Source organism: Lynx rufus, unplaced genomic scaffold (assembly GCF_022079265.1).
Source record: "Lynx rufus isolate CCGP_SWC_20201006 ecotype Redwood Valley unplaced genomic scaffold, mLynRuf1.p SCAF_25, whole genome shotgun sequence".
NCBI classification, from domain to species: domain Eukaryota; kingdom Metazoa; phylum Chordata; class Mammalia; order Carnivora; family Felidae; genus Lynx; species Lynx rufus.
In genome coordinates, this window is record NW_025814840.1 from 12,512,949 (window position 1) to 12,540,660 (window position 27,712).

Genomic DNA, 27,712 nt, shown 5'->3' on the forward strand with positions numbered 1-27,712 from the left:
GGTTAATACGTTGTGAGGTCTGGGACTTCTCTCCACAGAGACTGTGCTGTGATGGCCCCTGGCTGTGCTGGCCAGTGTGTGGTCTCTGGGTGAAAGGAATCCCTGTGGTTAATTTGTGTGTAACCTTGGAGCTTTCTGATCCTCTGCCGTCTGTGTCTAAATCAGACTTCGAGCATGCTTTTTCATTCTGGACACCCCTCCTGCTATTTACTCAGCTCTCTTTTCTTTAGTTTTGGGCCTTGGTTTCTTTGCTGTACCTTCATATGTATTTTGACAGGTTGTTTTTAGAAGTAGGTACTTTAACACACATGATTTTACGCATTTATTTTGTTTAATAATTACACTGCTTTTTTCTGATAATCAAAAACTGTTTGAATCCTTTAATATTCTGAGGATTAGAGTAAGAATTCATTTTCTATTAATCCACATCTTGCAAGCATCTTAGAAGAGTATAAAGAAAACATTGTTGAGACTCTAGAGAGCATGGACTTTTTGAGAGGCTGTGTGGTCATGGGATATGATGGACAGGTTGGAACCCATCTATTAGTTGGGTGACCCTGAAAAATTACTGATTTATTTGAGCCTCAGTTTTCCTCAAATAGGACATCAAGGTTAATTTTATCTACCTTGTAGAATTTTTTCCTGATGACTGAGAGTATGTGTCTGATGTGCTCAGGACATTGCCTGGCATATCCTAAGCTTTTAATATAAGAAAACATATTAAGTACTTAGAGGAAAGAAAGACATTTAATACTGCATACTACATCATCTTATGTTCTAGAAAGAAAAACATTAGACTTTATTCTGTCAACCCTAAATTGTACATAGGGTAACTGGGCTTATATTATTTTTTGTGATTCCCATTCCAGAATTTTTGGGCCTGGACCCAGAAGCATGCATGCATTCATTAACTGATTCAGTAATTACTTATTGAACACCTTCAATATTGATGGGCATAGGGCACAGGTATTCACCATGAGATAAATAACCATCTTTACCTTGTGGGGCTTATAGTCCCCCCATGTGGTAAAAAATCCACGTATAACTTTGGATTCCCCAAAATTGTAACTATTAATAGTCTACTGTTGATCAGTAAAACCTTACAAATAGCATAAGCAGTCTATTAACACCTATTTCATACATTATATGTATTATGTACTGTAGTCTTAGAATAAAGTAAGCTGGAGAGGAGAAAGGTTATTAAGCAAATCATAAGAGAAAATACATTTACAGTACTGTATTTATTGAAAAAAATCTTTGTGTAAGTGGCCCCTTGCAGTTCAAACCTGTGCTCAAGGGTCACCTATAGTGTGTTTGGGGAGCGACAGGGAAGGACTGAATATTTGGAGAGGAAGGTGCACCATGAATGTATATGACAAACTGTAAATGATTTGAGATTCTTTATTGTAATGAGTTATTCATATCACGGTTCCCATCATTAGTCTAGAATCTGTTGTTAATAAGTGACATAGCTCCCTTTTCCCCTTCTGAGCCAAGACTGAGGAACCATGCCTGTGTGTTTTGTCAGTCTTTAATCGTTAATTACAGCGTGCTCATTTAAAAATGGAACTTCCATTGTTCAGTGTTACTTACCTTCTTTTATTTTGGATTTTGCTTTCAAATTATAGCTCATATCACAGTATCAATAATTTGAAATATGTGCACATATTAACTGTCCTAATATGTTCTTTTTTTTCTTCTTTTCTAGGCTTTCTACAAGTATAAGAGAGTTACAGAATTTTAAAGTCTTATTACAACACAGTAGGTAATAAAGGCTTTTGTATGTCTAATTAGAGACATAATGTGACTGTGTGAAGCCTGTTAGTCTTGGACATTCAGCAGAAGGAGACTAATCTTCAAAGACTTGAAGAAAGAATTCTGAACTCTTAAAGAGAAAATTCAAATGTTCACTTGAATATTTATGATTCTTAATAGATTGTCAATTAGAGATATTTATAAATGAAGTATATGCTTTTAAAACATGTAAATTATACTAATTCTGTGTTTAATTTCATGTTTCCACTTGTTGAATATTCTGCTATTCTGTTTAGAACTGGTTTTGTTCTTACTCTATTATCCTTGATTTCCAGTTGTCCAACTTATATGACCATCCTGATAACACTGTTAGCAGTCTGTTCTGGAAAAAGAGAGCTAGAGAACAAATGTTGCTTAGAGCTGATACCGTGATAAAAATTTATCAGTGATCTTTGAAACGTGTTTGGATTAGCTTTGCCTCATTCCGGGTGTCACCCTCTGTAACATGGAGGCGTCGGTGTGATGAATGGTACTTTCAGCGTCAGAATCCCCGTCCCCAGGGCTTCAACTTCAGTTTCCCTGGTGTTTATGTAAGATTTTTAGTTGCTGTTGTTGTGGCTGTTTTGGTCTAAAGGCCCTGCTTCAGTAGAGGTGAAAAAGCACCATCCCCTGTGCTGGCTGCCCGGCCAGACCCCCCAAGTGTGTCGTGGGCAGGTCTTCACTGAGAGCCTATCCTATATACCCATTTCCTTTGACTCTGTATTTCTCTGTCCGTACTCGAATTACAGAATTTTTGTTCACTTTGAGAAAACAAAAAAATTGCGTAAATATTTAAGTTTTGCCTTGATAAAATGTGAATGGGATTATATGGATCTGTAACGCCACCTTCAAACATTATATACACAAAATTTACTCTTTTAAATTAAGCATTTTTAAAGGAATTTTATTTTTATTTTTATTTTAGAATACAATCTATGCAATCCCCTGTCGACCTGAATATCTTCAGTAGGTCATTCGAGCAGGTAGAGGAGTTCAAGCCTCCGTGATGCTCCCCGTCCCCGCCTCTCTTTTCCTTTCAGTCCCTTGTATATAAATGGTACCTTGTGGGACTTGTACCAACAAGTGACTCTCAAGTCCTCAGCTTATTTTCTAAAGCTGGGGTTTAGATATCCTTAATATTTAAAATACTCTTTTTAAAGCTGTTAGAGATAGATTAATTTGGAAGGAGGCATCTGTGTAGAAGTAATGCGGGGACATTTCTCCTTCAGTCTTTTATGAAGTGCTCTTAAACCCACATCTCACCTGCCAGAGTCTGAAATGTGTTCATTGATGATTTAGTGGAGTGTTTTAAATTGTGCTTCGTTGGCTCACCCCTCTTTTAAAAATACTCGGTCATCCCTTGGAGGGATATGGCTGAAGGGGAGTAAGGTCTCACTAGTTAATTATTTTCTTACCCAATTTCTAACCTTTATAGACCCAAGGGTTTTTTGTTGTTGATGGTGGTGACTTGTTTGTTTGTTAAGTCGAATAAAACAGACCGGCTTGACTGGAGAGCCTTCTCTACTTTTTCTTTTCATTCTTAGGAATGTAAGTATTGTGCGGTGGGAGAGGGGGACCTTAAGGTAAAAAGTGAGTAAGTAATCTTGTTGGTAAATTAGTAAGAATTATTCTTAGTGTTCATTCAGAGTTTAAGAAAATGTGAAAGTTTTGCACTTTGTCTATTACTGTAAGTTTAAAAAATCGTTTGGTAGTGTTACTTTACTGTTCCCTCCGTTAAAGATAAAACTGTTATTTAAATTCTGTTGACTGGAGAAAATCCTTGGTCATTTCCATTTATTGCTTTTTTTCTTTATGTGATTTGCTTGAAGCTTAGGAAAAATTGTATATTAGAGTGAGTCCTAGGAAATTAAAAGGTTAGGATTCAGTTCTTTTCAGGGTTTTAATGGATGTTTTCACTACCAAGAAAATAAACAAGTGAAGTATTCTTAAGCTGAAATTTATGTAACTTTATTTTACCGCAAATTGGATTGGGGGTGGGGCAGCCTACATTTTCACGTATGTGTGTATCTCCTAAATGTACGTGTAGGAACCTCTGTTTTGTGCGCCTAGTGATACTGTATGATCTTTGTGATATAATGTGTTTTTCTAAGTCACAGACCCCCTTGTGCAGGGACACTAGAGCACTGAGTGTGTCGTGAAAACACGTGGCTGGTATCTCCTCCCGCGTTTTGTGTTCCTCTCATCACCTGATTTAAAAATCCAGCACTTGATACTATAACTGACAGAAATGATTGTACCGGCTGATGAAGTAATGAAAATGAAGAAAAGGAAAATAATTCCTTCCTTCAACAGCATGGGTTTATTTTTTTTTCCCTTAAGTGGCATCTATGTAAGTTAGAAATATTATATATTAAAACTGATAAAATTTGAATGCTTCTCCTGTGTTGATTCTTAGATTATCAAGAGGATCAGACAGAATACTAAGTTTTCAGTTTTTGAAATTTAAGTCAAACATGCTGACACGATAACGTTGTGAATTACTCAATACTTGTCAGCTCCGTGTGTATACGAAACACTGCCATATTTTTGGACTTGACCTAGGTGCCACTGTAAGAAAGGGCAGCTGTTTCCATCTACGTCAGCATCACCTTCAGCTGGAAGTTGGGGGGCAGCCGACAGTCCAGCGCTCGGCAGTTGGCAGCCTGAAGGGCCCGCAGAACCCCTGGCTGTCCACCACAGCACACAGACTGCTTCCGTGGGATCGCGGAAATGATTTGGTGAAACGTCACAGACGCAGACATGCCCGCAGGTGGGTGTGCGTTCTAGCTTCAGATCTGAACGGGTGCAGCTTTGATTTTGAACACCGTTCTAATAATCCATCGTGGTACCCACCAGACTGTAGAAAATGTGAATTAAAGTAAATGTTTCTGCGATCTTTCTTTTCTTGTTCCCTCCCCCCCCCACCTCCATCCCCGCCCCGCCTTTGAAATGTTTCCTGTTATGAGCTGAGGATTTGATTATAGTTAGTGGAGAAGTGAGAGAGGACGGAAGCAGTCAGAGCTGGTTTCTCGGAATGGCAGCCACCGGCCTCCAGCGTGCAGGGTTTCCTCGGGCTCCTGGTCCCTGCGGCAGCACCAGTAGGTAGGTCCGGTGACTAATCCGTTTTAGGAGAGAACGGAGAAGAGTGGATGACTAACTTGTCCGTAGTCACAAATTGCAGGTTGTGGGACTAAAGTTTAAAACCAGCAAGTCTGACTCTATGTCCTGTGCTCGGAATGTAGTGTATCTGTGTTATCACAGAAGTTGGCTTATAATACTCAACGAAAAATTGGGGACTTTGAGTATTTTTTGACTTGTTTTGAGTCACAAGGCTTTTCAAATATTCTTTATTTAATTTTCCAGATAAGTAATACATTCGCATGGTTGAAAAACCAAAAAATAGGAAAGGCCACACAGTGGAATGTCTTCTGTCTGTCCTTGGCCAACCTCCCATACTGCGGACCTGCCCCACCCTTCACCCCTCACCCCAGCCTCTGCCCTTGGTTTCTTAGGTTTCCATCCACACTCTACTTGGGCTTTACACAAGCAAATACAAATGTAAAGTCTTCATTTTGCCTCTCATTTTTACCCAGGAGTAGCATCCTATACATACCATCTGCTTTTACTCACTTAATTTTTCTTGGTAGTCTTCCCATCTCACTAGTTACTTCACTCATTAAATAAACTTTTTTTTTTTTTTTACTAACTGCTCGATATTCCGTAGTGTGAATGGACAGTCATTTAATGAACCAACGCCCTACTAGTGGGCATGTGTCATTCCACACATATGTAAATATGTACTTGTAGAATAAATTCCGCAAAATGGAATTGTTGGGTCACAGGCCATATCCATTTATAATTTTGAAAGATAGACTGTTTCCCTCCACGGAGGCGGTTTCACCGAATTGACGGATCTACGTGCTTACCCGCCACCTTACCTACGTGGATGTGGGTTTGCTGTTTGCTGTCCTGATAGATACAAAATTGTGTATCAGTGTGTTTTAGTTTTGATTTTTCTATTACCAGCGAGACTGACTCCTTTTAACACGTTGAAAATCCATGGTGTTTGTACGTGTCTTTTGTGTTCATATCTTTTACCCATTTTTGTACTACACTGTTGATCTTCTGTTTCTGTGAGTGCTTTGTTACAGATATTAATCCTTTGTATTTTTTTTCTATTTGGTGTCTGTCTTGTGACTTGGCTTATTTAGGATAGCTTTGCCATGCAATTTTTCTTAATGCAGTCTAATTTATCAGTTTCTCAGTGGTTTCTGGACTTTGAGTCAGAGTTAGGAATACCTTCTTACTTTCAGAGCAGTGATTCACCTACCTTTTCTTTTAGAACTTTCATGGCTGTTTTTAGATCGGAATTTGATTCCTTTGGAGTGTGTCCTGGCATGGGGCGTAAGTTATGGATTCGACCCAATTTCTTCCTGCCTGATTACTCAGTTGTTCCAGTGTCATTACTGGACAGTTCTTCTTGTCCTCACCAGTCTGAGATGCTACATTTATTGTATCTAACACCCTACATGCATCTAGGTCTGTATCTGGGTTCTCCGCTGCATCGGTCTGTTGACTCAGGTACCAGTACCACAGTTATTTTAATTACTCGGGGTCTGTGTTTAAATATCTGGTGTGGTGGTCCCCTCTTCTCCCCAACCTCCCTTTTTTTTAAAAAGTTTTCTTTAGCTTTGCTTGTTTATTCCATATGAGTTTTAAAAACATTCTTGAACATACAGACCATGCTAGAACTTGGCCCTATTCAGTGTTTTCTCTGGGGAGTTGCCCTTTTAACCACCTAATGTGTCCCTACTCTTTTTATTCTTTACCGGATAAGAATCTACTTTTTACTGCCTGTTGTGTTCATTATTTCAGTGTTTCACCTGCCAGTGCCCAGACAGGTGAGGGCCACGACTGGGCATGCGGTGCCTGTGTAGACCTATTTTCATCTCCATGCTCCTGTTTTAAGATGGAGTTCTCAAATGATTCCTAAGAGGCTATCTTTATGTAAAATCCTTATTTCCCTTTTTATTCCATTATGAATTCTTTACCCAAAAGCTACACATCTGTCAGACTCCTAAAAAAACAGGGATAGGCCGTTATAGGAATATTATACTTGTCAAATCAATACCTAGCAGATACAAGTGCAAATCAAAGAAGTTACCCTTAAAAAAGACACCCGTCTACCACAAGAACAGGATTGGACTGTTCATTCACTGTTGTGGTTGTGGATGTCGGGACAGTGAACAAAACACAAATACCCCAGCCATCATGTAGCTTATGAATTCTGTAACCTAACTAGGCTAGCCCTAGCTTCTAGCGAGGACACACCCAGGAATAGCTAACATAGAAACCTGTCTAGCAGAGAAGATGCCCTCAGTGTGAACACATCTTCGTGTCTCTCTGACGATGCCATCAAGTTGTCACAGATGGATTAAAATCACACCGTAACACCCCTCGCTCACAGCAGAGTCCACCTTCTTCAGGAAGCACTCGGATAGATTATTTAACTTTCCATACGGATTTCCTTCACAGAATATGCCTCCGAATGGGAAAGTGTTCTCCACTGCGTAGGTGTCAGGTCTGCAAACTTCAGTAAGGGGACGGCAGACCACGGGTACTCAGTAACACAAACTGAATGGCTCTGACAAAACATTTGTTCTTCCTAAACATACCGTTTTATATCTCAATTAATGCCCGAATTCAAGGAGCACCATGTGGGGACCGCCAAGGGACCGGAGGGGCTGTTGTCGGTTAGCAAGATTCGTGGGAAACTGAGGTTCAGAGAAAGGGAGGGATTTAGAGGGAAGTCACAAATCTAGCTTGAGGAAGCAGGCATCTGATCTCCAGTTCTGGCCACGCTGAAGTTCAGAGGCAGAAAACCTGTTCTGGAGATAAAGAGGCTTAATGTTCTGAGCCTTAACGTTGCAAAAGGGAAGACAGAGTTGGAGGCTATGCTGGCATGAAGTATCATCAGCTTCTGGGCAGAGAGAGGAGAGGTTTCAGCCACAGGTCAGAGAAAAGATGAAAATCCAGCTTTGGAGGAACCAGGTGGATTCCATCAGGAGCTGGTGACTTGGACCCGAGGACTTGGAGCCCCTACTTGATGATCGGGGCGGTCCACCTCAGAACTCCACACGGAGGGACCCGCCGTGAAGGCCCAGGCCCCGAGGAGCTGCGCGACCGGCACAGGGAATCCACAGTGATATCTAGGTTGGGGGTACGGGGACATCTTTAGCTACTTCCAGGTATTCTGACCCACTGGCACAAGGCCTTTGCATATATCCCTACTAAGGGCCGAGAGGAGAGTTAACGGAAGGATGCTGCTGAGTTTACACCCTGGACCCACAGACTGGCAAACGCCCAATAATCCCAGCGTCTAGCACATAATAAGCACTCTCTAGACACTGACGGGATTCCACTCCCTTCGTGCCTTAAATGTTTCCTCACTTGAATCACTTTACGGTTTCTGATGAGAATTCCATTATTTTAGCCTGATCCTTTCCAACAGCTCCTCTCTCTGGACCATGAGAAGCCTTAAAATAGCATTATGCATAGTTAGAAACTTTTTTAATCACTGAAATTCTCACTAACCTGGGACAAAAAAATGGAAAGGCCTAGGAGATAGGTCTTTGATGGACCTGACACTTGTCTAGGTTTTATTATACATCCTCTAAAGTGAAAAGGTATTTTTTAAACAAAGTTTCTTCAGTTGGAAACCTTCAAAAAAGGTTCAAATACTTACACCCATCTAATTCTAATGTAAATTTACCTTTATTAAAAAAATAAAAGCAATGTTCTAAAAAAATAAAAGCAATATTCTAGTAATATCTACTATGAGTAAATATAAATGAGAACCTTTTCCTCCAAGCACTTTTCATGCTCTAGGATTTACTAATGCTTACTCCTTTCCTCTTAATAGGAATTAAGTGTTCAAGGCCAACAAAGAGCAGTTCTGTTGGATTTTGGTAAAAGAGGGTATCTGGGGACGCACTTGCAGGTGTCCCTGATTTACACAGCTAAACAAGCCCAGTTTTAACAACGTGCCTGATACATTCAAGAGAGAACTGGCATAACTAAATACGATTGATGTGTAGAGTGCAACCGTCAAAACTTCTTACGGTCCCAGCTCCGTGTATCACAATCACTGGCTCAATTAAACAGGTTAATTGTAGAAAGAGAAAAAGAGCCAATGAAAGGTATCCACACGACCCAGCCGGCACCTGTAGACCGTTACCTGCAGGGGTGCACACCCATTCTGCAAGATCTCCAGCAGGTGCACAGAAATACCCAGCCTTTTAGCGCAGAATCAGACTTAGTCCACAATTTTCAGCAACTCTGCCTCTTCCCCATTTTTAACTTTTAAACGACCAGGGTTTAAATTTCATCATGTTGCCTTAAGACAGGAGGACATTCGGATATTTTACAACCAGTAATCCCCACTCCTTGTCTTGTCTTAGCCTTTAATATTTCACGTAAGCAGTAGTAGCTTTGTTAGTGTACCTATTTCACCACACTTAGGAAACTAAAGGAAATTTTCATTTCCCTTTTCATACCATACCTGTAACATTTCACAGGGTACATGTGGTCATTTACTAGGAGAGAGAGTTTGATACAATCCTATTTTTTACATTCTAGATGTGTTTACAATACTTGTGCTTTAGCAATCCTTTTATAAAGGGGAAGAGAAATATAGGCTCTTAGAACATTTTTATCCTTTCCAGTAAAAAAAGTTCAAACAGCTTTATCATAAAAATAGAATTTTGGCTTTTATCGGTTAATGCTGGGTATTTAATTTTCCTGCCAGTAGTGATAGAATAATGTGTTGATACAGCAGGAGTAGAATAATTGGATGATTTTAGTGATTTATTACTATATTAAAAAAAATATACCTACCCTTGAATGATCTTAAGTACTTTCTGTGAAAGCATGATCTAAAGTTTTAAGCATATGCCGGGTCTGCCTTTAAATTTTCCTAAGTATTAGTAACAAAGACAGTATGACAAGTCAGGTGTTCTTAAAGCTATTTAGAATGACAACTTACAATATAATAGGCAACCCAAGTAACCAGTGCAAATTTTGCTTCAATGTACAATTTTCCCTGACAGTAACTATTTTCAATGATGTGTGACCCCAATTCTTCCATATACTAAAAGGCAAGAATGCTGTTATGTGGGATTCTGCAGGATAAATGTGTTCTGTACAAATGACATAACCCAATCACAAACCATTTATGACTTGAGATGGCAATTTTAAATACTATCAAGAGAAAGTAGACTTGATCTCTGTGAATGAAATCAGTGCCCAGAGATAAGTTATTTCTGAAGACCACAAAAAAAAAAAAAACATTTTGAAATGGGTTTCATCCTGAAGGCAGAGCTTATTAATATAACTTTCTCTTCATCTCCTCCTCCTGTCCTGAGATGTAAGATTTCGTAGGCAGAACAGATACTTTCTGGTAACAGCACTTCCTCTAGTACCTTCTCTCTGATTTACAGAAAATCGGAGCATTCAACTGACAGAGCCATGCACCACGGTTCTGCATTCGAGGCAGTTGTACTTCTAGAAGATCTTGGAGGTTTCAGAGTAGCACCTGTGGCTGGGGAACCAGTATTTCAGGACAGGGGTCTCATTTAAACAGAAGAGGACTTCTAAGCAATGGTCTGGAACACACCCTTTTGCGTGGCTAAGAGGCAGGAATCCTGCTACAGAAAACTGCCCTTTTTAAAGTTGCAGTTTCTAATAGGCTGCTCTCAGAGCTATTTAAAAATAAAGGGCGTTACTCGAGATATGGTGGGAAGTTACAGGAAACCTGCTGAGTCTTCTGGATCAAGGGCATTTCTTACTCCTCCCCTTGCGAGAACCTCTCCTTTGTTCCTTGAAGGTAAGGAACCATTGGTGCTTTGGGAACGGCGCTGTCCTGCAGAGGCCCTCAGGTACCGCTTATCAGATTTCACTGGGCTGAAAAACCAGGCAAAGTTTCCACATAGAGCAGAGCACGTTTAATAGCGCGAGTCCACTCGGTTTTTAACACACCGACTCATCACCGAAGCGTATGCATTAGTGCCCTGTTGAAAGGATACCGCCTTTTTGGCAAAATTTAGGAGATTAGTTGAGGGAACAACTGCCTGGACCTTAAAGAACTCAGAAGAAGGGGCCAATTACCTGGTACAAGTCCTGGACATTCTCCTACATCATAACTTTTAACACTGGAGTTGCAACTGGCTTTCCGAGATGTCAACTGTATCTCGAGTTGATTCAGAAGCTTCGGATCTGCATGACCCGAAGAGGTGAGGACCTAAAGAACACTTTAGTCCAAAAGCCTTAAACAACCATCAGACCATGTACTGTATGCTTTTAAAGTGAATTATGCATAAAAGTCTGTGCAAACTACAAACATATATTGCAATAACATTCTCAAAAAATCCTAGTATATATTTTAGCATTATTAAGTTATATAAAATACATCTTTATAAAAGTACAGAATTTTTTTAAAGTTTAAATTATACCCACTGAAATAGGTGGCCAGGCTCACTTTTTAGTACTAAAATAAGGTTTTTATCAATCTAAATTATTGCTTAGTCCTATGGAGCCATTAGAAACCTGTAACAAATAAAAATCAAGTCCTATTTCTTAAGGAAAAGTGCCTTATTAAAAATTCAGCTGTCACTGAGTTGGTCTCTCTGAAGCCTCTCGCTTGAGGAATCTTCCATAAAGGTTTTTACTGATGCTGCCCCTGGCTTGGCTTGTCAGGATCCAACATGGGGTCTGGTTGGAAAGTCCCCACCTGTGCCAGGAAGCTGTTTGTTTGCTGTCCCCAGTCATAGTAGTCTGGAGCAAAACTTAAAAAGAAAAAGACATATTGGTGACTTGGAACGCTGTACTTCCTCCTGATGACCTATTTTAGATGGACAGAACTGGGGTTTTTGTAGATAAAGTGTAGACAAGCCCAGTTTTTTAAAGTAGCTTCTTGAAGTCCATGTGCAGTGGCCAGAAGTTCACCCGCAAAAACCTACTGAACGCTGTGCAGCCCAGAAGCATCGTATTAGAACCGTAAGCCAATCACTATGTATAACAAAATATTCCACCAGCAAATTGTGTCTGACAGCTCTGGACAGGTAACTTCGCATTGATTTTGTCATGTGTCGAACACTCGTAGAATCAATAACTGCCCTGTTGGGCTTCTGTGAGTTAATACCTGTAAAGTGCTTAGAACAGTATCTCAGTGTCTAGTAAGCCCTCAACAGTGTACCTTTTATATTCTTCTTCTCACCTTCCGTGTAGTAGAAAAGGGATCTTCTTCCACAAGGGGAGTGAGGACCCTCTCAACTCTGGGCTGCCTTTGGCAGGTGAGAGGCCAGGGCAGCTCCAGCAGGACAGGGAGGGACACACATAGTGAGAGGGAAATGTGGTGGGGGAAAGGGATGAGAGAACATTCTAGGGAGGAGGGTGAGAACAACTTTTGACCTCGGGAAGTCCTTGGTTATTGGCTCCCCTCCAGATTTCTATGTTCTTCACATCTGCTGGTGTGGTCTGTGGATTGCTGTGCTTTCCCCAAGCACCATCTTGGATTCTGTCTGGTTCGCTGCTCCCTCATCTAGTGAGCAAACCATGTGTCCCCCAAGCTTTTCCTCAGTTCTGTGTCCCTAACACAAGGGCGCCTCTCACGTTTTCCAAGGACATTTATTGTTCGTAATAAGGAGTAAAAAAGCTAGCTTATCTTCTATCATTCCATCCTGAGGGTGGAGTTGGGGGGGGGGGGGCGGAGGATAATTTACGTTAAAGTGTTAATGATCACCCTTTAAATGTACAAAGGATTGCAAAAAAAAAAAAAAAATAAGCTTTCACTTCCAAGAAACACACTTCCAAGAAAAGAGGCCTGAAGCCTCCCTTTCACAGCAAGGGAACGGGGTCCTGGGACCACAAGCCCCAGCAGAGAGGCGCTCGGTAAGCATCAGCTCAGCCCTTTTTCTTCTCTCCCTGCTGCTGGCCCTCAAGTCCCAGGTTCACAGGCTGCAAGAGGGGACACGATGATCACTGGGCCCTGGGGAGTGGCTAAGCATCACAGGCTGAAAAGGGGGAAGGGAACCCCAGTAGCTCCCGCCCCTCCTGTCTGCCGCAGAGTAAGGAAGCATAATCCTGGGAGCGGGCCTCTCAGGTTGCACTTAGTCTCCTAGTCAGGGGCTTCTCCTCCCTCAGTTTCCTCTCTGCCGCACATCCTCTAGCTCCAGGGTTATTTTACATGGGCGTTTTCTCTTGGGTTGAATCGATTTCACCAGTGCGGTCCTCGGCCTACTAACCATGCCTCTCTACCTTGAACTAGGGTCTCACCTTCCCTGAAGTCCCTGAGGGGCGATGTTCCAGGCAAGGTCATCATCACTATCGTATCTTCGAGGGTTGTCAAAGAAGTAAGATCTGGGGCTGAATCCGTGGCTGGGGACCATCCCAGGGTTCGTCTAGAAAGACAGTTAATTGTTCAGTTACTTTGAGACACTATGCCTTCCTCTAGACAAAGACGAGGAAGATTCTTTCTTGTTGGAAATTGAAGATTCTGTGCCCATCTGAATGGAGGATGTACCTGTTCAACTACAGTGTGCATTTTAGTTGCTTTTCTAGTTAAGAGGTGTTAACTTTTTCTTTTCTCAGTATGGACAAAATCTTCTTTCAGAGTTCTGCTTGCAACAATGAATTACTGTTTCAATCCCTTACTGAAACACCAGGCACCGCCCAAAGTAGCCAAACTCCATAGTCCCGAATTAGCTACAAACCTCTATAAACATGTGGGCATTTACCACAAGTGAAAATAGTGAAACGATAATGATGAAATAATTTTGAGAAGGTTTTGTATCCAGTTTCCATATCCTGCTTCTATAATCCTTTCATCCTGTTTCCCCATGCTGAGCTCACCTTTCAAAAGATTTCAAATGACTAGTTTCATTAAGCAGAAGATCAGAACTGCATCATATGGCAAACCAAAGCTGGCATAAAATACAGAATTTGTTTGACATCCTTGTGCGTATCACTACTGGTCTGTTTTAGAGTTAAACAAGAGTCTGAAACAAGGTTGCTATATGATGGTATCTATATGGAAATGCCTCCTTTTCTAAGACTAATCTAGCAAATACAGGAAACTTACACAAGGTGGGATGCCTGAAAATTTATGTTTGTAGCAGTTCAAGAATGTCTTTGCAGAAGAATGAATTTGGATCCCTAACCTCACACAGATACAAAAAGTAACTCAAAACGGATCAAGGGCCTAAATGTAAGAGTAAAACCTGTAAATTGTTGAGAAAAAAGATAAAGGCACGGATCTTTGTGACCCAGGAAATTTGGCAAAGGATTCTCAGAAATGGTACCAAAAGCATGAGCAACAAAAGAAAAAAACATGATTAAAATTAAAAACTTCAAAAGATACCATCAAAAAAGTGAAGAAACAGCCCCAAAATGGGAGCAAATATTTGCAAAATCCCTTATATGACAAGGGACTTGTATGTAAAATACACCAAGAACTCTTACAACTCAATAATAACTCCATTTAAAAATGGGCAAAGGATCAGGGCACCTGGGTGGCTGTCGGTTAAGCGTCCGACTTCAGCTCAGATCACGATCTCGTGGTCCATGAGTTCGAGCCCCGCATCGGGCTCTGGGCTGATGGCTCAGAGCCTGGAGCCTGTTTCCGATTCTGTGTCTCCCTCTCTCTCTGCCCCTCCCCCGTTCATGCTCTGTCTCTTTCTGTCCCAAAAATAAATAAAACGTTGAAAAAAAAAATGGGCAAAGGATCAGGGCACCTGGGTGGCTCAGTCGGTTAAGCGTCCGACTTCAGCTCAGGTCATGATCTCGCGGTCCGTGAGTTCAAGTCCCGCGTCGGGCTCTGGGCTGCCGGCTCAGAGCCTGGAGCCTGCTTCGGATTGTGTGTCTGTCTCTCTCTTTGCCCCTCCCCCACTCACACTCTGTCTCTCTCTCTCTCTCTCTCAAAAATAAACAAACATTAAAGATTCCGTATTTTATAAAAGCAGGGGAAGCAAAGGATTTGAATAGACATTTCTCCAAGAACGATGTACAAATGCCCAATAAGCCTGTGGAAAGATGCTGAACATTGTTAGTGATCAGGGACATGCAAATCAAAAGACACAGCGAGGTACTGGCCAACCAGGGTATCGAGAATCAAAAAATCAAATCACAAGCGCTGGGGAAGAGGTGGCGGAGCCAGAAGATTCACACGCGACGGCTGTGAATGTAAAATGGGGCACCTGCTGTGGAAAACAGCGTGGCAGGTAGGTCTTTTAGAAAACGTGCGGCACCAACTTCCGGGACGACGGCAGAGTCGGAGGGGCCTGAGCTCACCTCACCCCACAGATGCAAGCAGATGACACATCGGTGTAAATAACCCAGAAAACAATTCAAACACTGACACAGCAAACTCCACAAGTAAACGCTGAGAAGGAGTCACGTCAAAGACCGTAGGGAGAGCAGAATCCTGCTCGGGAGCTAACGGGCGATGCCATCTGCAGGTGGCCAGGACCTGGGGGCACAGTGAGGGCAGAGAACGGGTTCCTCACACCCCCGGAGCCTGCATGGGGAAGTGAATCCCCGTAACATGTGGCTCTGGAAGGCAGAAGGGCCGAATTTCCTGAGTTCTTACAACTCAGGCTGCACTGAAAGCCTGGAACTTCGGAACTCACCAGGCTCAGTTCCGGAAGAGGCAGGAGGGAGAGACGGAAACCGTGGGCCACTCTTAACGAGGCAGCACACCAAACAGCCGGGAGCTGCGGTTTGAGAGATGCCTGGGGCTCACGGGAGCGACAGCTGGTCACTAACCTCAGGGCCCGTACCCGAGGGCCAGATTTCACTGGGAGATGCCTCCAGGAGCAAAGGGGCTGCAGACACAGCCTCCCTATCCCACCCCCACCCCCAGCAGTAAACATAGCCACCTGGGGGAGCCAGCACCGTGCCAGCACCCACGGCCTGCCTCAGCCCTGGTGCCGCGGGTCCCCTCCTCCGGAAGACAGTCACAAACGTTGCCGAAGCCGAGTGTCCCTACTGTGTGTTTTGGCAGGGCCTGGGTCCTGGCAGCAGGGGTGGGTCACCCCCCACGGGGCATGCTTGCACCTCGTGGAAGCTGCACGCCCTGCCCTCTGTACACACTGCAGAGCGGCCCTGGCCAGCCTGTCTCCGCAAGGCTGCGTGTCCCCTGAGGAAGAGGACCCGCACGCGAAACTGCACGGGCAATGCACATTCCACTTGTGCGCTTTGCGGAGCAATCCAGGCTGGCGGGGCTTGGCGGTGGAGGGACGTCCCCTCTGTAAAAGGGCCAGTTCCACCTTCTTAAAAGTACACAGCCCACTACTACTTTCAAGGGCAGGAAAAGTAACTGACTTTTCTAACACAGAGAAACAGAATCAGGGCTGCCTGGGTGGCTCAGTCAATTAAGCACCCGACTTTGGCTCAGGTCATGATCTCACAGTTCGTCCGGTGCTGACAGCTCGGAACCTGGAGCCTGGAGCCTGCTTCGGGTTCTGTCTCCCTCTGCCTCTGCTCATCCTCTTGCTCTCTCTCAAAAATAAATATTAAAAAAAATGAAAATTAAAAAAAAAAAAAACAAAACAGAAGTAGACAAAATGAGGAGACAGGAACATGTCCCAAATGAAAGAACAGGACAAAACCTCAGCAAAACACCTAAGCGAAACCAATATAAGTCATATACCTCATAGAAACTTTAATGATCTTAAAGCTACTCACTGGACTTGAGAAAAGAGTGGGAAACATCAGTGAGACCCTTAACACGAGATAAAACAGAATCAGAGATAAGATAATCTAAAAATACAGTAGATTTAATAACTAGCAAGCCTGAAGCACCTGGGTGGCTCAGTTGAGCATCCAATGCTTGATTTCAGCTCAGGTCGTGATCTCACAGTTGTGGGACTGAGCCCTACATCAGGCTCTGCTCTGAGCACCGGGCCTGCTTGGGATTCTTTCTTTGCCCCTCCCCCACTCATCCTCTCAACATTAAAAAAAAAAAAAAAAAAAGGCTAGAGGAAGCAGAGGAACGCATTAGTCACCTGGGAGGGCAGAGTGTTGGAAAGTAATCAATCTGAGCAGGTGAGAAGAAAACACAAATTGTGCAAAATGAGAACAGACTTTGAAGCTCAGCGACTCCATCAAGCATAATAACGCTGCATGACAGGGATCCCAGAAAAAGAAGAAAGAGAAAAGGGAGCAGGAAATGTATTTGAAGAAATAATAACTGAAACCTCTGTCATGTGAGGAAGGAAATAGATACCCAGATCCAGGAGGCGTACAGATCGCTCAAAAAAATCAACCAAAGGAGGTCCACACCAGGACGTATGGTGATCAAAATGGCAAAACAGTGATAAAAGATTTTAAAAGCAGCAAAAGAAAGGACTGTTACATACCAGAGAAACCCGATAAGGCCATCCGCTGCCTTTTCAACACAAACTATGCAGGCCAGAAGGGAATGGCATGATATATTCAAAGGAAAAAATCTGCCATCAAGAATACTCAACAAATAATCCTAAAATTTGTATGGAACCACAAAGACCCCAAATAGTCCATGCAATCTTGAAAAAGCAAAGCAAAGCTGGAGGGATCACAACTCCAGACAAGTTATATTACAAAGCTGTAGGCATCCAAACAGCTCGGTGCTGGCACAAAACAGACACATAGCCCAATGGAACAGAACAGAAAACCCAGAAATAAATCCACAATTATATGGTCAATTAAAATTCAACAAAGAAGGCAAGAACACACAATAGGAAAAAGTCCCTTTAACAAATAGTATTAGGAAAACGGGGCCACATTTTTACACCATACACAAAGTAAACTCAAGATGGAGTAAAGATCTAAATGTGAGACCTGAAACCATAAAAATCCTAGAAGAGAACATAGGTAGTAATTTCTCTGACCTCACCCACAGCATCATTTTTCTAGATATGCCTCCTGAGGTAAGGGAAACGAGCAAAAATGAACTATTGGGACCACATCAAAATAAAACGCTTCTGCACAGCGAAGGAAACAACCAACAAAACCAACAGATAACCTACTGACTGGGAGAAGATATCTGTAAGTGGCATATTCAATATAGGGTTACTATCTAAATTATATAAAGAAATTATAGGGGCGTCCGGGTGGCTCAGTGGGTTGGGCGACCAACTCGGGCTCAGGTCGTGATCTCGCAATTTGTGAGTTCAAACCCCGCGTCGGGCTCTGTGCTCACAGCTTGGAGCTGAAGCCTGCTTTGGATTCTGTGTCTCCCTCTCCTCCTCGTGCTCTGTCTCTCAAAAATTAATAAACGTTAAAAAAATAATTTTAAAGAAGTTATAAAATGCAACATCCAAAAACCAAATAATCCAACTACAGGGGTGCCTGGGTGGCTCAGCTGGTTAACTGTCTGACTCTTGGTTTCTGTTCAGGTCATGATCCCGTGGTTCATGAGATTGAGCCCTGTGTTGGGCTCTGTGCTGGCAGTGTGCAGTCTACTTGGGATTCTCTCTCAAAATAAATAAACATTTTTTTTAAATGGGCAGAAGACATGAAAGGACATTTCTCCAAAGAAGACATCCAGATGGCAAACACACACATGAAAAGATGCTCAACATCACTCGCTATTAGGGAAGTGCAAATCAAAACCACAATGAGATATCACCTCACACCTGTCAGAATGACTAAACTCAAAAACACAAGAAACAAGTGTTGGCAAGAATGTGGAGAAAAAGGAACTCTGGTGCACTGTTGGTGGAAATGCAAACTGATGTAGTCACTGTGGAAAACAATATGGAAGTTCCCTCAAAAAATTAAAAATAGAACTACCCTATGATCCAGAAATTGCACTACTAGGCATTTACCAAAAGAATACAAAAACACTAATTCAAAGGGATATATGCAACCATTTGTTTACTGCAGCACTATTTACAATAGCCAAATTATGGAAGCAGCCCAAGTATCCACTGACAGATGAATGGATAAAGAAGATGTGGTGTATATATACAGTGGAATATTATGCAGCCATAAAAAAGAATGAGCTCTTGCCATTTGCAACAACATGGATGGTGCTAGATAGTATTATGCTAAGCAAAATAAACCAGTCGTAGAAAGACAAATACCATGTGATTTTCACTCAAAACAAATGAGCAAAGGGGGGAAAAAAAGAACAACAAACCAAAAAACAGACTCTTAACTATAGAGAACAGTTATCACAGGAAAGATGGGTGGGGGATGGGAGAAACGGGGGAGGGGAATTGTAAGTACACTTATCTTGATGGGCACTAAGACACGGATGGAATGTCAACCTGCCAATATTATACACCTGAAACTAATACAACACTATATGTTAACCATACTGAAATTTTTAAAAAGTTCCACATAGAGTTACCACATGACCTAGCAATTGCATTCCTAGATACATACCTAAGAGAAATGAGACCTGTGTTCACACAGAAACTTGTACATCGATGTTTACAGAAGCACTGTTCTTGAGAGCTAAGAAAACGGAGGGGCACCTGGGTGGCTCAGTTGGACATCTGACTTCAGCTCAGGTCATGATCTCATGATTCGTGAGTTCGAGCCCCACGTCGGGCTCCGTGCTGACAGCTCAGACTCTGGAGCCTGCTTCGGAATCTGTGTCTCCCTCTGTCTCTGCCCCTCCCCTGCTTGCACGCGCTCTCTCTTGATCTCTCAAAAATAAACATTAAAAAAATTTTTTATAAAGCTGAGAAATGGAAACAATGGGTAACTGGATAAACAAGATGTGATCTATCCATACGATGAAATGTTATTCGGCCCTAAAAAGGAACAAAGTACTAACACATACTGCAACACGGATGAGCCCTGAAAACATCATGCCGAGGGAAAGAAGCCAGTCACGGAACACCGCGCGATATGATCCCATTCCTGTGAAAGCCCACAAGAGACAGATGAATAGACACAGATTAACAGTTGCTCAGGGGCTGGGGGCAGGGGATGTGCAGTGATAGCTAATGGGTACAGGTTTCTTTCTGAGGTGATAACGTTCTCAAAAGTGTGGTGACGGACGTACGTATCTGAATACACCGAAAACCACGGAACTGTAGACACGAAATGGGGAAACTGCACGGTATGGGGATTCTAGCCCATTAAAGCTGTTTAAGCAACAACAAAAATACAGAGATTCTCAAACTTCACGGTGCATTCAAATCACCTGGGGTGCTTTTTTTTGAAAACGTGGATTCCCCGAAGCTACCCGGGAGATCCTCACCTGGGTCTGGAACGTGGCCTAAGAGTCAGTGCTGACACTGAGCGCCCTTGGGACTCTATGGGGACGGGAGGGAGCCACACTGCAAGGACGGTCACATTGGTTTTAGTGATGCCAAGTGCAGAGGCTTGTTTATACCGACTGGACGATGGGTACAAGCGGTAGCTAACGTTTTAAAGAAATGCCTCCACCTGCAGCGTGTGCTTTTAAAGTCAACGAAACACGAGTTGTATTATAAATCCGCCCCCCCGGCCCCAAAGCAACATTAGACTGTTTTTTCTCCAAGCAACGACAGGAATTACAGACAGTAATCAGAGTATTACTGGGCCATGCATATTAGCAGTGTAGCCTCCCCAAACCTTATGCCAAGGAGAGCCACCGCTCACCACAGTAATGAGCATTATGGACTTGGGAGCCAGACTGCATTTGGTCCCGGCTCTGTCTCCGACTGGCCGTGTGGACTCTGAGCCTCAGTTTCCTCATCTAAGTATGATAACAGTTTCCATCTCAGAGAGTGAGGATTAAAGCGCCGATCAGAATCGGGCCCAGCACACACACGCACTGCACCGTACAGCCGTTAACTACTTCCAGCAAACTCTGCACGCGATAATGGCATTAACTCTGCAGTCCTCTGCCTGAGGATGTTTTAGGCACACTGGTGCTTTGCCAAGCCCAATCTGACACTCACGCCACCTGCTCGTTGGAGTTAGTCCGTGTGTAGAAAAGGGAGCGTGTTTTTGTATTCAGGATCATGCATCCTTCGTACTGAAGTCCCTTCCTCGTGGTAAATTAGGAGAAAATATCCTTGGGGGCATAAAGGGTCGCTGTAACTCACTAATCTGCTACTGTCGGTGGGAGCTTCTCGTGAGTGTGGTGCATGGACTCGAAGTCCCAGAGATGATCTTCTGCAAGGTCATGACTGTTATCATAACTCGTGTGTTAAGATGTAATCTGCCTTTTCCGTGGTCTCAACACTGGCACTAATGGAGAACCAAAGTGCTGTGGCATCGACTGCACTGGCCATCACCGCGTCCTTCCCCACACTGCACGGTCAGGTAAAGCAGGTCCACTGAAGATGGTCTTCGGGGCATCTGGGTGGCTCAGGCGGTTGAGCAACCGACTTTGTCTCAGGGCATGACCTCACGATTCATGAGTTCGAGCCCCGCATTGGGCTCTGTGCTGACGGCTCAGAGCCAGCTTCAGATCCTCTGTCCCCCCTCTCTCTCTGTCCCCCATCCCGCCTTCTCTCCCTCAAAAAAAAAAAAAAAAGATTGCCTTTGACAAAGAGGAAGTTATTAGTTGTATTAAATCTTAACCCTTGGGCCTTTTTTATTTTGGGGGCAGGGAGAAAGAGAGAGAGAAGTGGGGCTGACCTGAAGCAGGGATCGTGTTTTTTTTTTTTCCCAAAGCAGGGCTCGTGCTCCCCCAATGTGGGGCTCGAACTCATGAAGCATGAGATCATGACCTGAGCCAAAGTCAGGTGCTTAAAGACTGAGCCACCCAGGTGCCCCTCGGACCTGTCATTTTACTATGTGATGTGACAAAATGGGACGTACGCACACGGCGCTTCTGCTGTGAGAGAGCTGTTTTTGGGAATAGACTCACAGCAGTGTGAGTTTAACTACCTCTTTCTGTGCAACTTAACTCAGACCATGCTTTTTTGGACCTGGGTATTTGACGGACGCTTGAAAGTAAATGAAAGAGAATGTGTGGATGGTATTTGTTGTCACTGATCAAATTTGAGCTTTTAAGCCCAAATTAAAGCTTTGGAAAACCTGTATTCCCCACCATGAGCTAGAGGGCATCCCAATACTTAAAGATTTTCCTGATGAGATCAGTGGTGATATTTAATGAATGAATTTTAGAAGATCTGCATAACTCAGTAAGCCAGTGTTTTCCTGATGACTGATGCATATTACAAATGATGCGCGGGTAAAAGATCCATTCAAAGCACAAGACAAACTGATGGATGTCCGTGTACAACAATCCGGAAAGTTCACTGGTACGGTTCTAGAGTCCACACTGCAGGTACCTTTTAAGAAACCACAACTTGTCAGTTTTGATGTGTATCAAAGAAAAATATCCACAATTACGTTCAAACTTATTAGAACACTCCACTTCATTGCAACCACATCTTTCTGTGAGGGGAATTTTCTTCATATACTCAACCAAAACAACATATTACAACAGAAGCAGAATCCAGATGTCTTCTATTAAAAGCAGGTCAAACCCCCCCCCCCAAGTTTAAAACAATGCTACTCTTCTATTTTGGTCTGGATAATGTTCTTTCTCATAAAAAAAAAATTAGGGTAATGTTTATTATTTTTAGTGCATTTTTTAATGTTTATTCATTTTTGAGAGAAAGAGGAGACCGAGAAAGAGAGAGAGAGAGGATAGATGGGGGAGGGGCAGAGAGAGGGGGCACAGAGGATCTGAAGCAGGCTCTGTGCTGAGAGCAGCGAGCCCGATGCAGGGCTTGAACTCATGAACTGTGAGATCATGACCTAAGCTGAAGTTGGATGCTCAGCTGAGCCACCCAGGCTCCGCTGGTTTTAAATTACACACACACACACACACACACACACACACACACACACACACACACACCTCCAAACAAGAGCCTCTGGGGTGCTCAATAATTTATCGGTGTAACCCCTAAGAGCCAAGGCAATCTTGAAAAAGAAGAACAAAGCTGTGTCACGCTCTCTGATTTCAAACTATATTACAAAGATACAGTAATCAGTACAGTATTGCCATAAAAACAGACACCTAGATCAATGGAACAGAACTGAGGGCGCAGAAAGAACCCCATGCTTACATGGTCAATCACTTTATAACAAAGCAACCATGAATACATAATGGAAAGAGAACAGCCTTTTCAATAGATGGGAAAACTGGACAGTCACATGGAAAAGAATGGAACTGGACGACTATCTTATACTAAATACAAAAATTAACTCAAAATGGATTAACTACTTGAATGTGAGAATTAAAACCATAAAACTGCTCCTAAAAGAAAACACAGGTGGTGATCTCCCTGATGTCAGTCCTGGCAATGATCTGGCACCAAAAGTAAATGACACAAAAGCAAAACCAAACAAGCGGGACATCATCAACTAAAAAGCTTCCTTCCACACAGCAAAGGAAACCATAAACAAAATGAAAGGACGACATACTGAATAGGAGATTTCTGCAAATCATATATCCAATATCCAAAATATCCAATCTATCCAATCATATATCCAATCTCCAAAATATATGAACTCCTACAACTCAATAGCAAAAACCCAATTAAAAACAGGCAAAGGACCTGAGCGGACATTTTCCCAGAGACCTACAGATGGCCAACAGGCACGTGAAAAGATGTGAACCTCACTAGTCATCGAAACAAATCAAAACCACAGTGAGCGACCGCCTCACACCTGTCAGAATGGCTACAACGAAAAAGACAAAAAGTAACAAGTATTGGCTAGGATGTGAAGAAAAGGAAATCCTTGTACACTCCTGGTGGGAATGCAAACTGGTGCAGCTGTGGAAAACAGTACCGAGGTTCCTCAAAAAATTAAAATTGAACTACCTTACAATCCCTTAATTCCACTTCTACCTGTTTATCTGAAGAAAATAAAAACATTAACTTGAAAAGACACATGCACCCTCGTGTTCACTGTAGCATTATTAACAATAGCCAGGACATGGAAACCACCTAAAAGTTCATCAATGGATGAAAAGCTAAGGAAAAGCTATATGTGCTGGAGTATTACTCAACCAAGAAAAAGAACAAAATCTTGCCACTTGCAACAACATGGATAAACCTTGAGGGCGTTATGCTAAGTGAAATAAGTCAGACAGAAAATGATAAATACCGCAAGATCTCACCTAGGTGGACTCTAAAAGTAAACCAAGAAAACCCACATGGATATAAAGATCAGATGGGTGCTGGCCTGAGGTGGAGGATAGGGGGTGGGCAAAATGGGCGAAGGGGGCCAAAAGGTACAAACTTCCAGTGATAAAGTAGGTCCTGGGGATGTCACGCATAGCACGGGGCCCACAGTTACTAATAGTGTACTGCATATTTGAAAGTAGTTCAGAGCATGGACCTCGAAAGTTCTCATCACAAGAAAAAAAAAACCCCTATAACTACACAGTGATGGACGTCAGCTAGACTAACAGTGATCATTTTGCAATATATGCAGATATCAAACCATTACACTGTACCCCTGAAATATTGATATGTCAGTTACAGATCAGTAAAAAAAAAAAAAAAAAAAAAAAAAAAAAAAATGAATCCGTGTAAAGTATCCTGAGACTGAAAAGTTTAAGAACCACTGCTCTAGAAAATGCCCTCAACAGCAGAGCTATTCAAGGCACTACAACCAAGTAACTCCAGCTACACAGAGTATGTTAAGGGTGACCTAGGGGGGCCTGGGTGGCTCAGTCGTTTAAGCGGCCGACTTCGGCTCAGGTCATGATCTTGCGGTTTGTGAGTTCGAGCCCCGCGTCGGGCTCTGTGCTGACAGCTCAGAGCCTGGAGCCTGCTTCGGATTCTGTGTTTCCCTCTCTCTCGGACCCTCCCTCATTCATGCTCTGTCTCTCTCTGTCTCAAAAAGAAATAAACATTAAAAAAAAAAATTAAAAAAAAAAAAGGGTGACCTATTTCCCTGGACAATGAGATCTGAGAGTACAAATTGAGACATTCTTCCGCATTCATTTAAGAAAATAGTACCTTGGACACTATCACGTTAGCCTTTCTCTCGTTAAATTTGGACACCTACTCTCTCCTTCAGGCTGCCCTGGGCTTAGGGAGCCCAGTGCTGAAGTCCCTGAAACACAGGGAAGTGACGAAAAGGCACATGATGCCTGGGTGAGGCCTCGCTGGGCACGGGAGTGTGATTAAGAGACCCCACACTATCCCTCAGTCAGGCAAGCAAGGCGCCCAGAAGACTTCAGGAAAGGACAGAAAGCAATGCAGCTGCACTCCCGGCCTGGAATCCGCTGCCTGCCCGTCCGGTCCTGTCTCTTCGCCGGTGACCCCAAAGTGTTTAGGATCTGACCGTTACAGTCGCCTCTGGCTGTTCCCAAGTCCAGTAAAGGTCAGAGGAAGTGCAGGGCGGCTTCCTAAAAAATCATGCAAGGGGAGGAAACGGATCCCGAGGTCTAAACAACACTGCCCACCTGCCCGGTCTGCGGGGGCCTCGGTCAGGCTGTGCCGCGGGGAAAACACGGCGGGCTGGTTACCGGATCGCTGCTCTCTTTACCGCCCACGCTTGGCTCACGTTGGCCAAGACCCACTCACTCTACTTTTCCACGGGTTTCATAGATCAGCGACTCAGAATTCCAGGGCTGGTTAGAGTGGCTGGGATAATTCACGAAGCCAACACTCCCAGGGGTTTCCTCACTCTAGGAAGTCGTGCACTTTCTGTCCCGTCCTCATAAAGACATTTATGCGAAGCTGGCTGGGCAGAAATGGGGCCAAACTGGGACAGTGGGGTCAGCACTCCTCACGGTGTTTCCGTATCACCGCACCTCCGGCATAACATGGGGTGAGGAACTGGAGCCCCATTTTCTATTTCCCTTTTGCTTAAAATCAAAGCTTATAGACGGGGTTCGCCCCAAGGCAAGGCTAAGATACTAATGACACTGTTGTTGCTTTAGGAAAAACAGCTGATCACTACCTCAAGGCCGGAGATACAACTAAAAGCATTAGCTGAAGAATGAATTTGCCTCGCAAAGAGTTACGCAAAAAGACAGTCACAGACAGACACGGGAAATTTTTATAACACGACAGGACAGAAGAGGCACGCTACTGAAAATCTGAGAAGAAAATCTGATTGTGTGTTTTGTGACTAGAGGCAGATCTTTTCTGCAAACATCAAATGGTCTACTCACAAGGTCCTTTGTAGGGTTTCTAACTCGGAAGAAGTAGACGACCAAGGTGGTGGGTAAGAGCTCCCACACGAAAAGAACCACTCCAAACACCACATATCCGGCATCCCCCAGCTGGTTTTTCAGATCCGCCTGCGGAAAAGAGAGGAAATGGAGTCACCAGACTGAGGGCGGAGGAAAGAAGTCTGATCGGATTCTTCCTAACGTGAACAGAGACTAATTCTAACGCTACAACGTGCGTGCTGAAATCAGGCAAGACTAATGGTCCAGACCTCAGGTGGGGGCTTATTTCAGCCACACAGGAGAGACAGTTATCACCTTCAAGAGAATCAAGGACAGAAACTGCCCGTCTCTGATGTTCTACTACTCCAGCCTCCAAAATCTTCCTCATATCCTAATTAAGTCTCCTGAATTTAAGTTGATTTTCTTTCCTTCAACAATCAAATAATGAGACGTTATGTCACCCCCTCCCCAATTTTTAAGAGCGGCATGTAACTGTGACCCTTTGTCTCATCCCTAGGATAAACACGTGAATTTTTTAAGCGGGGGAGAGGGGCAGAGAGAGAGAGAGGGAGAATCCCCTATGGGCTCCATAACCCCAGGACTGTGACCCAAGCCAAAATCAAGAGTCGGATGCTCAACCAACTGAGCCACCCAGGAGCCCCAACCCATCAATTGCGCAGGCTAGATTGTCTGGAAACAACTGTTCAGAGTCCAGGACGTTTGTCCGGACCAGTGAGACAGCTGAATGGGCCTGGCGCGTGGTCCCTCCCTTCCTGCAGGGCACAGGGCCTGTGAGAAGCACACACGGTCGTGTCTGGGCAACTCTACCAGAGAGGCCAGCATCTCAAACCTAGACAGTGTGCCAAAATCAGGCCATAGCTGGCCAATCACCTCAACTCGATCCGTCTGCCTTCTCCATTACATGGGATTCGAAGTACAGTAACCAGCACTAACCATGCCACTCTCGGAAGGATCCCTCTCGAGCTTTGCTCCAGTCCCATCTCTGCTACATCTCCGCAGTACACTGTCCCTTCTATTCATTCTACACAAATAGCGGGCAGCTTGTGGCCACCTGTTAGATTTGCTCCTAGATTCTCTCAGTTGCAACCCATAAGTCTAGCTACTCGTGAACCACCATCCCCCTAAAAAAAAACAACAGGACTTTCAAGGTCGTGGTATTTTAAATTTGTTATCACCAGAAGCCCTTAACTGAAAGAAAAATTGAAATAATTATTTTGTTAAAACCTAATCTCTGTTGTTTAATGGATATGAAGTTTCAGTTTGGGAAGATGAACAAGTTCTGGAGACAGAAGGTGGTGATGGTTGCCCAACAATGGGAATGTGCTTAATGCCAGTGATCTGTACACTTAAAAATGGTTACAATTGTAAGTTTTATGTATATTTTACTCCATGAGATCCTGTCTTACGAATAAGTCTCTAATTTATTATTGCTTAAAGTTTATATGTATGTGTGTGTGTGTGTGTGTGTGTGTATATTTGAAGTTTATTTATTTTGAGAGAGAGAGCAGGAGTGGGACAGAGAAAGAGGGAGACAGAGAACCCCAAGCAGGCTCCACGCTGTCAGCACAGAGCCCAATGTGGGGCTCAAACCCACAAACCGTGAGATCATGACCTGAGCTGAAACCAAGAGCTGGACGCTTAACCGAACTGAGCCACCCAGGCACACCTCTCTGTCTAGATTTTATCCTAAACCCACTTTGCCCTTAGCTAACACACTGGTTAACTGCACAGGTTAAATTCACCAACAGGAAAAATACATTTTTA

At 43.3% G+C, this 27,712-nt stretch overlaps 2 protein-coding genes across 7 annotated transcripts in view; one reads left to right on the forward strand and one right to left on the reverse strand.

Annotated features, from left to right (window-relative positions):
* Positions 1-26,028, forward strand: part of ERO1B (endoplasmic reticulum oxidoreductase 1 beta) — an 83,786-nt gene extending 57,758 nt beyond the window's left edge. For 3 of the 4 annotated variants that reach the window (XM_047088567.1, XM_047088568.1, XM_047088565.1), the window contains 2 exons: positions 1,709-1,765; positions 4,357-8,613. In XM_047088567.1, the coding sequence (XP_046944523.1) occupies positions 1,709-1,765; positions 4,357-4,528 (229 nt within the window). In that variant the 3' untranslated portion in view covers positions 4,529-8,613. Of the gene's footprint in view, positions 1-1,708; positions 1,766-4,356; positions 8,614-25,693 lie in introns of those variants that run through there. The other variant, XM_047088566.1, reaches the window with a different exon arrangement.
* GPR137B (G protein-coupled receptor 137B) overlaps positions 10,774-27,712 on the reverse strand; it is a 48,831-nt gene continuing 31,892 nt past the window's right edge. The window contains exons 5-7 of one of the 3 annotated variants that reach the window (XM_047088569.1): positions 25,928-26,056; positions 13,126-13,250; positions 10,774-11,636 (exon numbers count right to left, since the gene is read on the reverse strand). In XM_047088569.1, coding sequence (XP_046944525.1) covers positions 11,516-11,636; positions 13,126-13,250; positions 25,928-26,056 — 375 coding nt within the window. In that variant the 3' untranslated portion in view covers positions 10,774-11,515. Of the gene's footprint in view, positions 11,637-13,125; positions 13,251-21,533; positions 22,074-25,927; positions 26,057-27,712 lie in introns of those variants that run through there. The other 2 variants (XM_047088570.1, XM_047088571.1) reach the window with 2 other exon arrangements.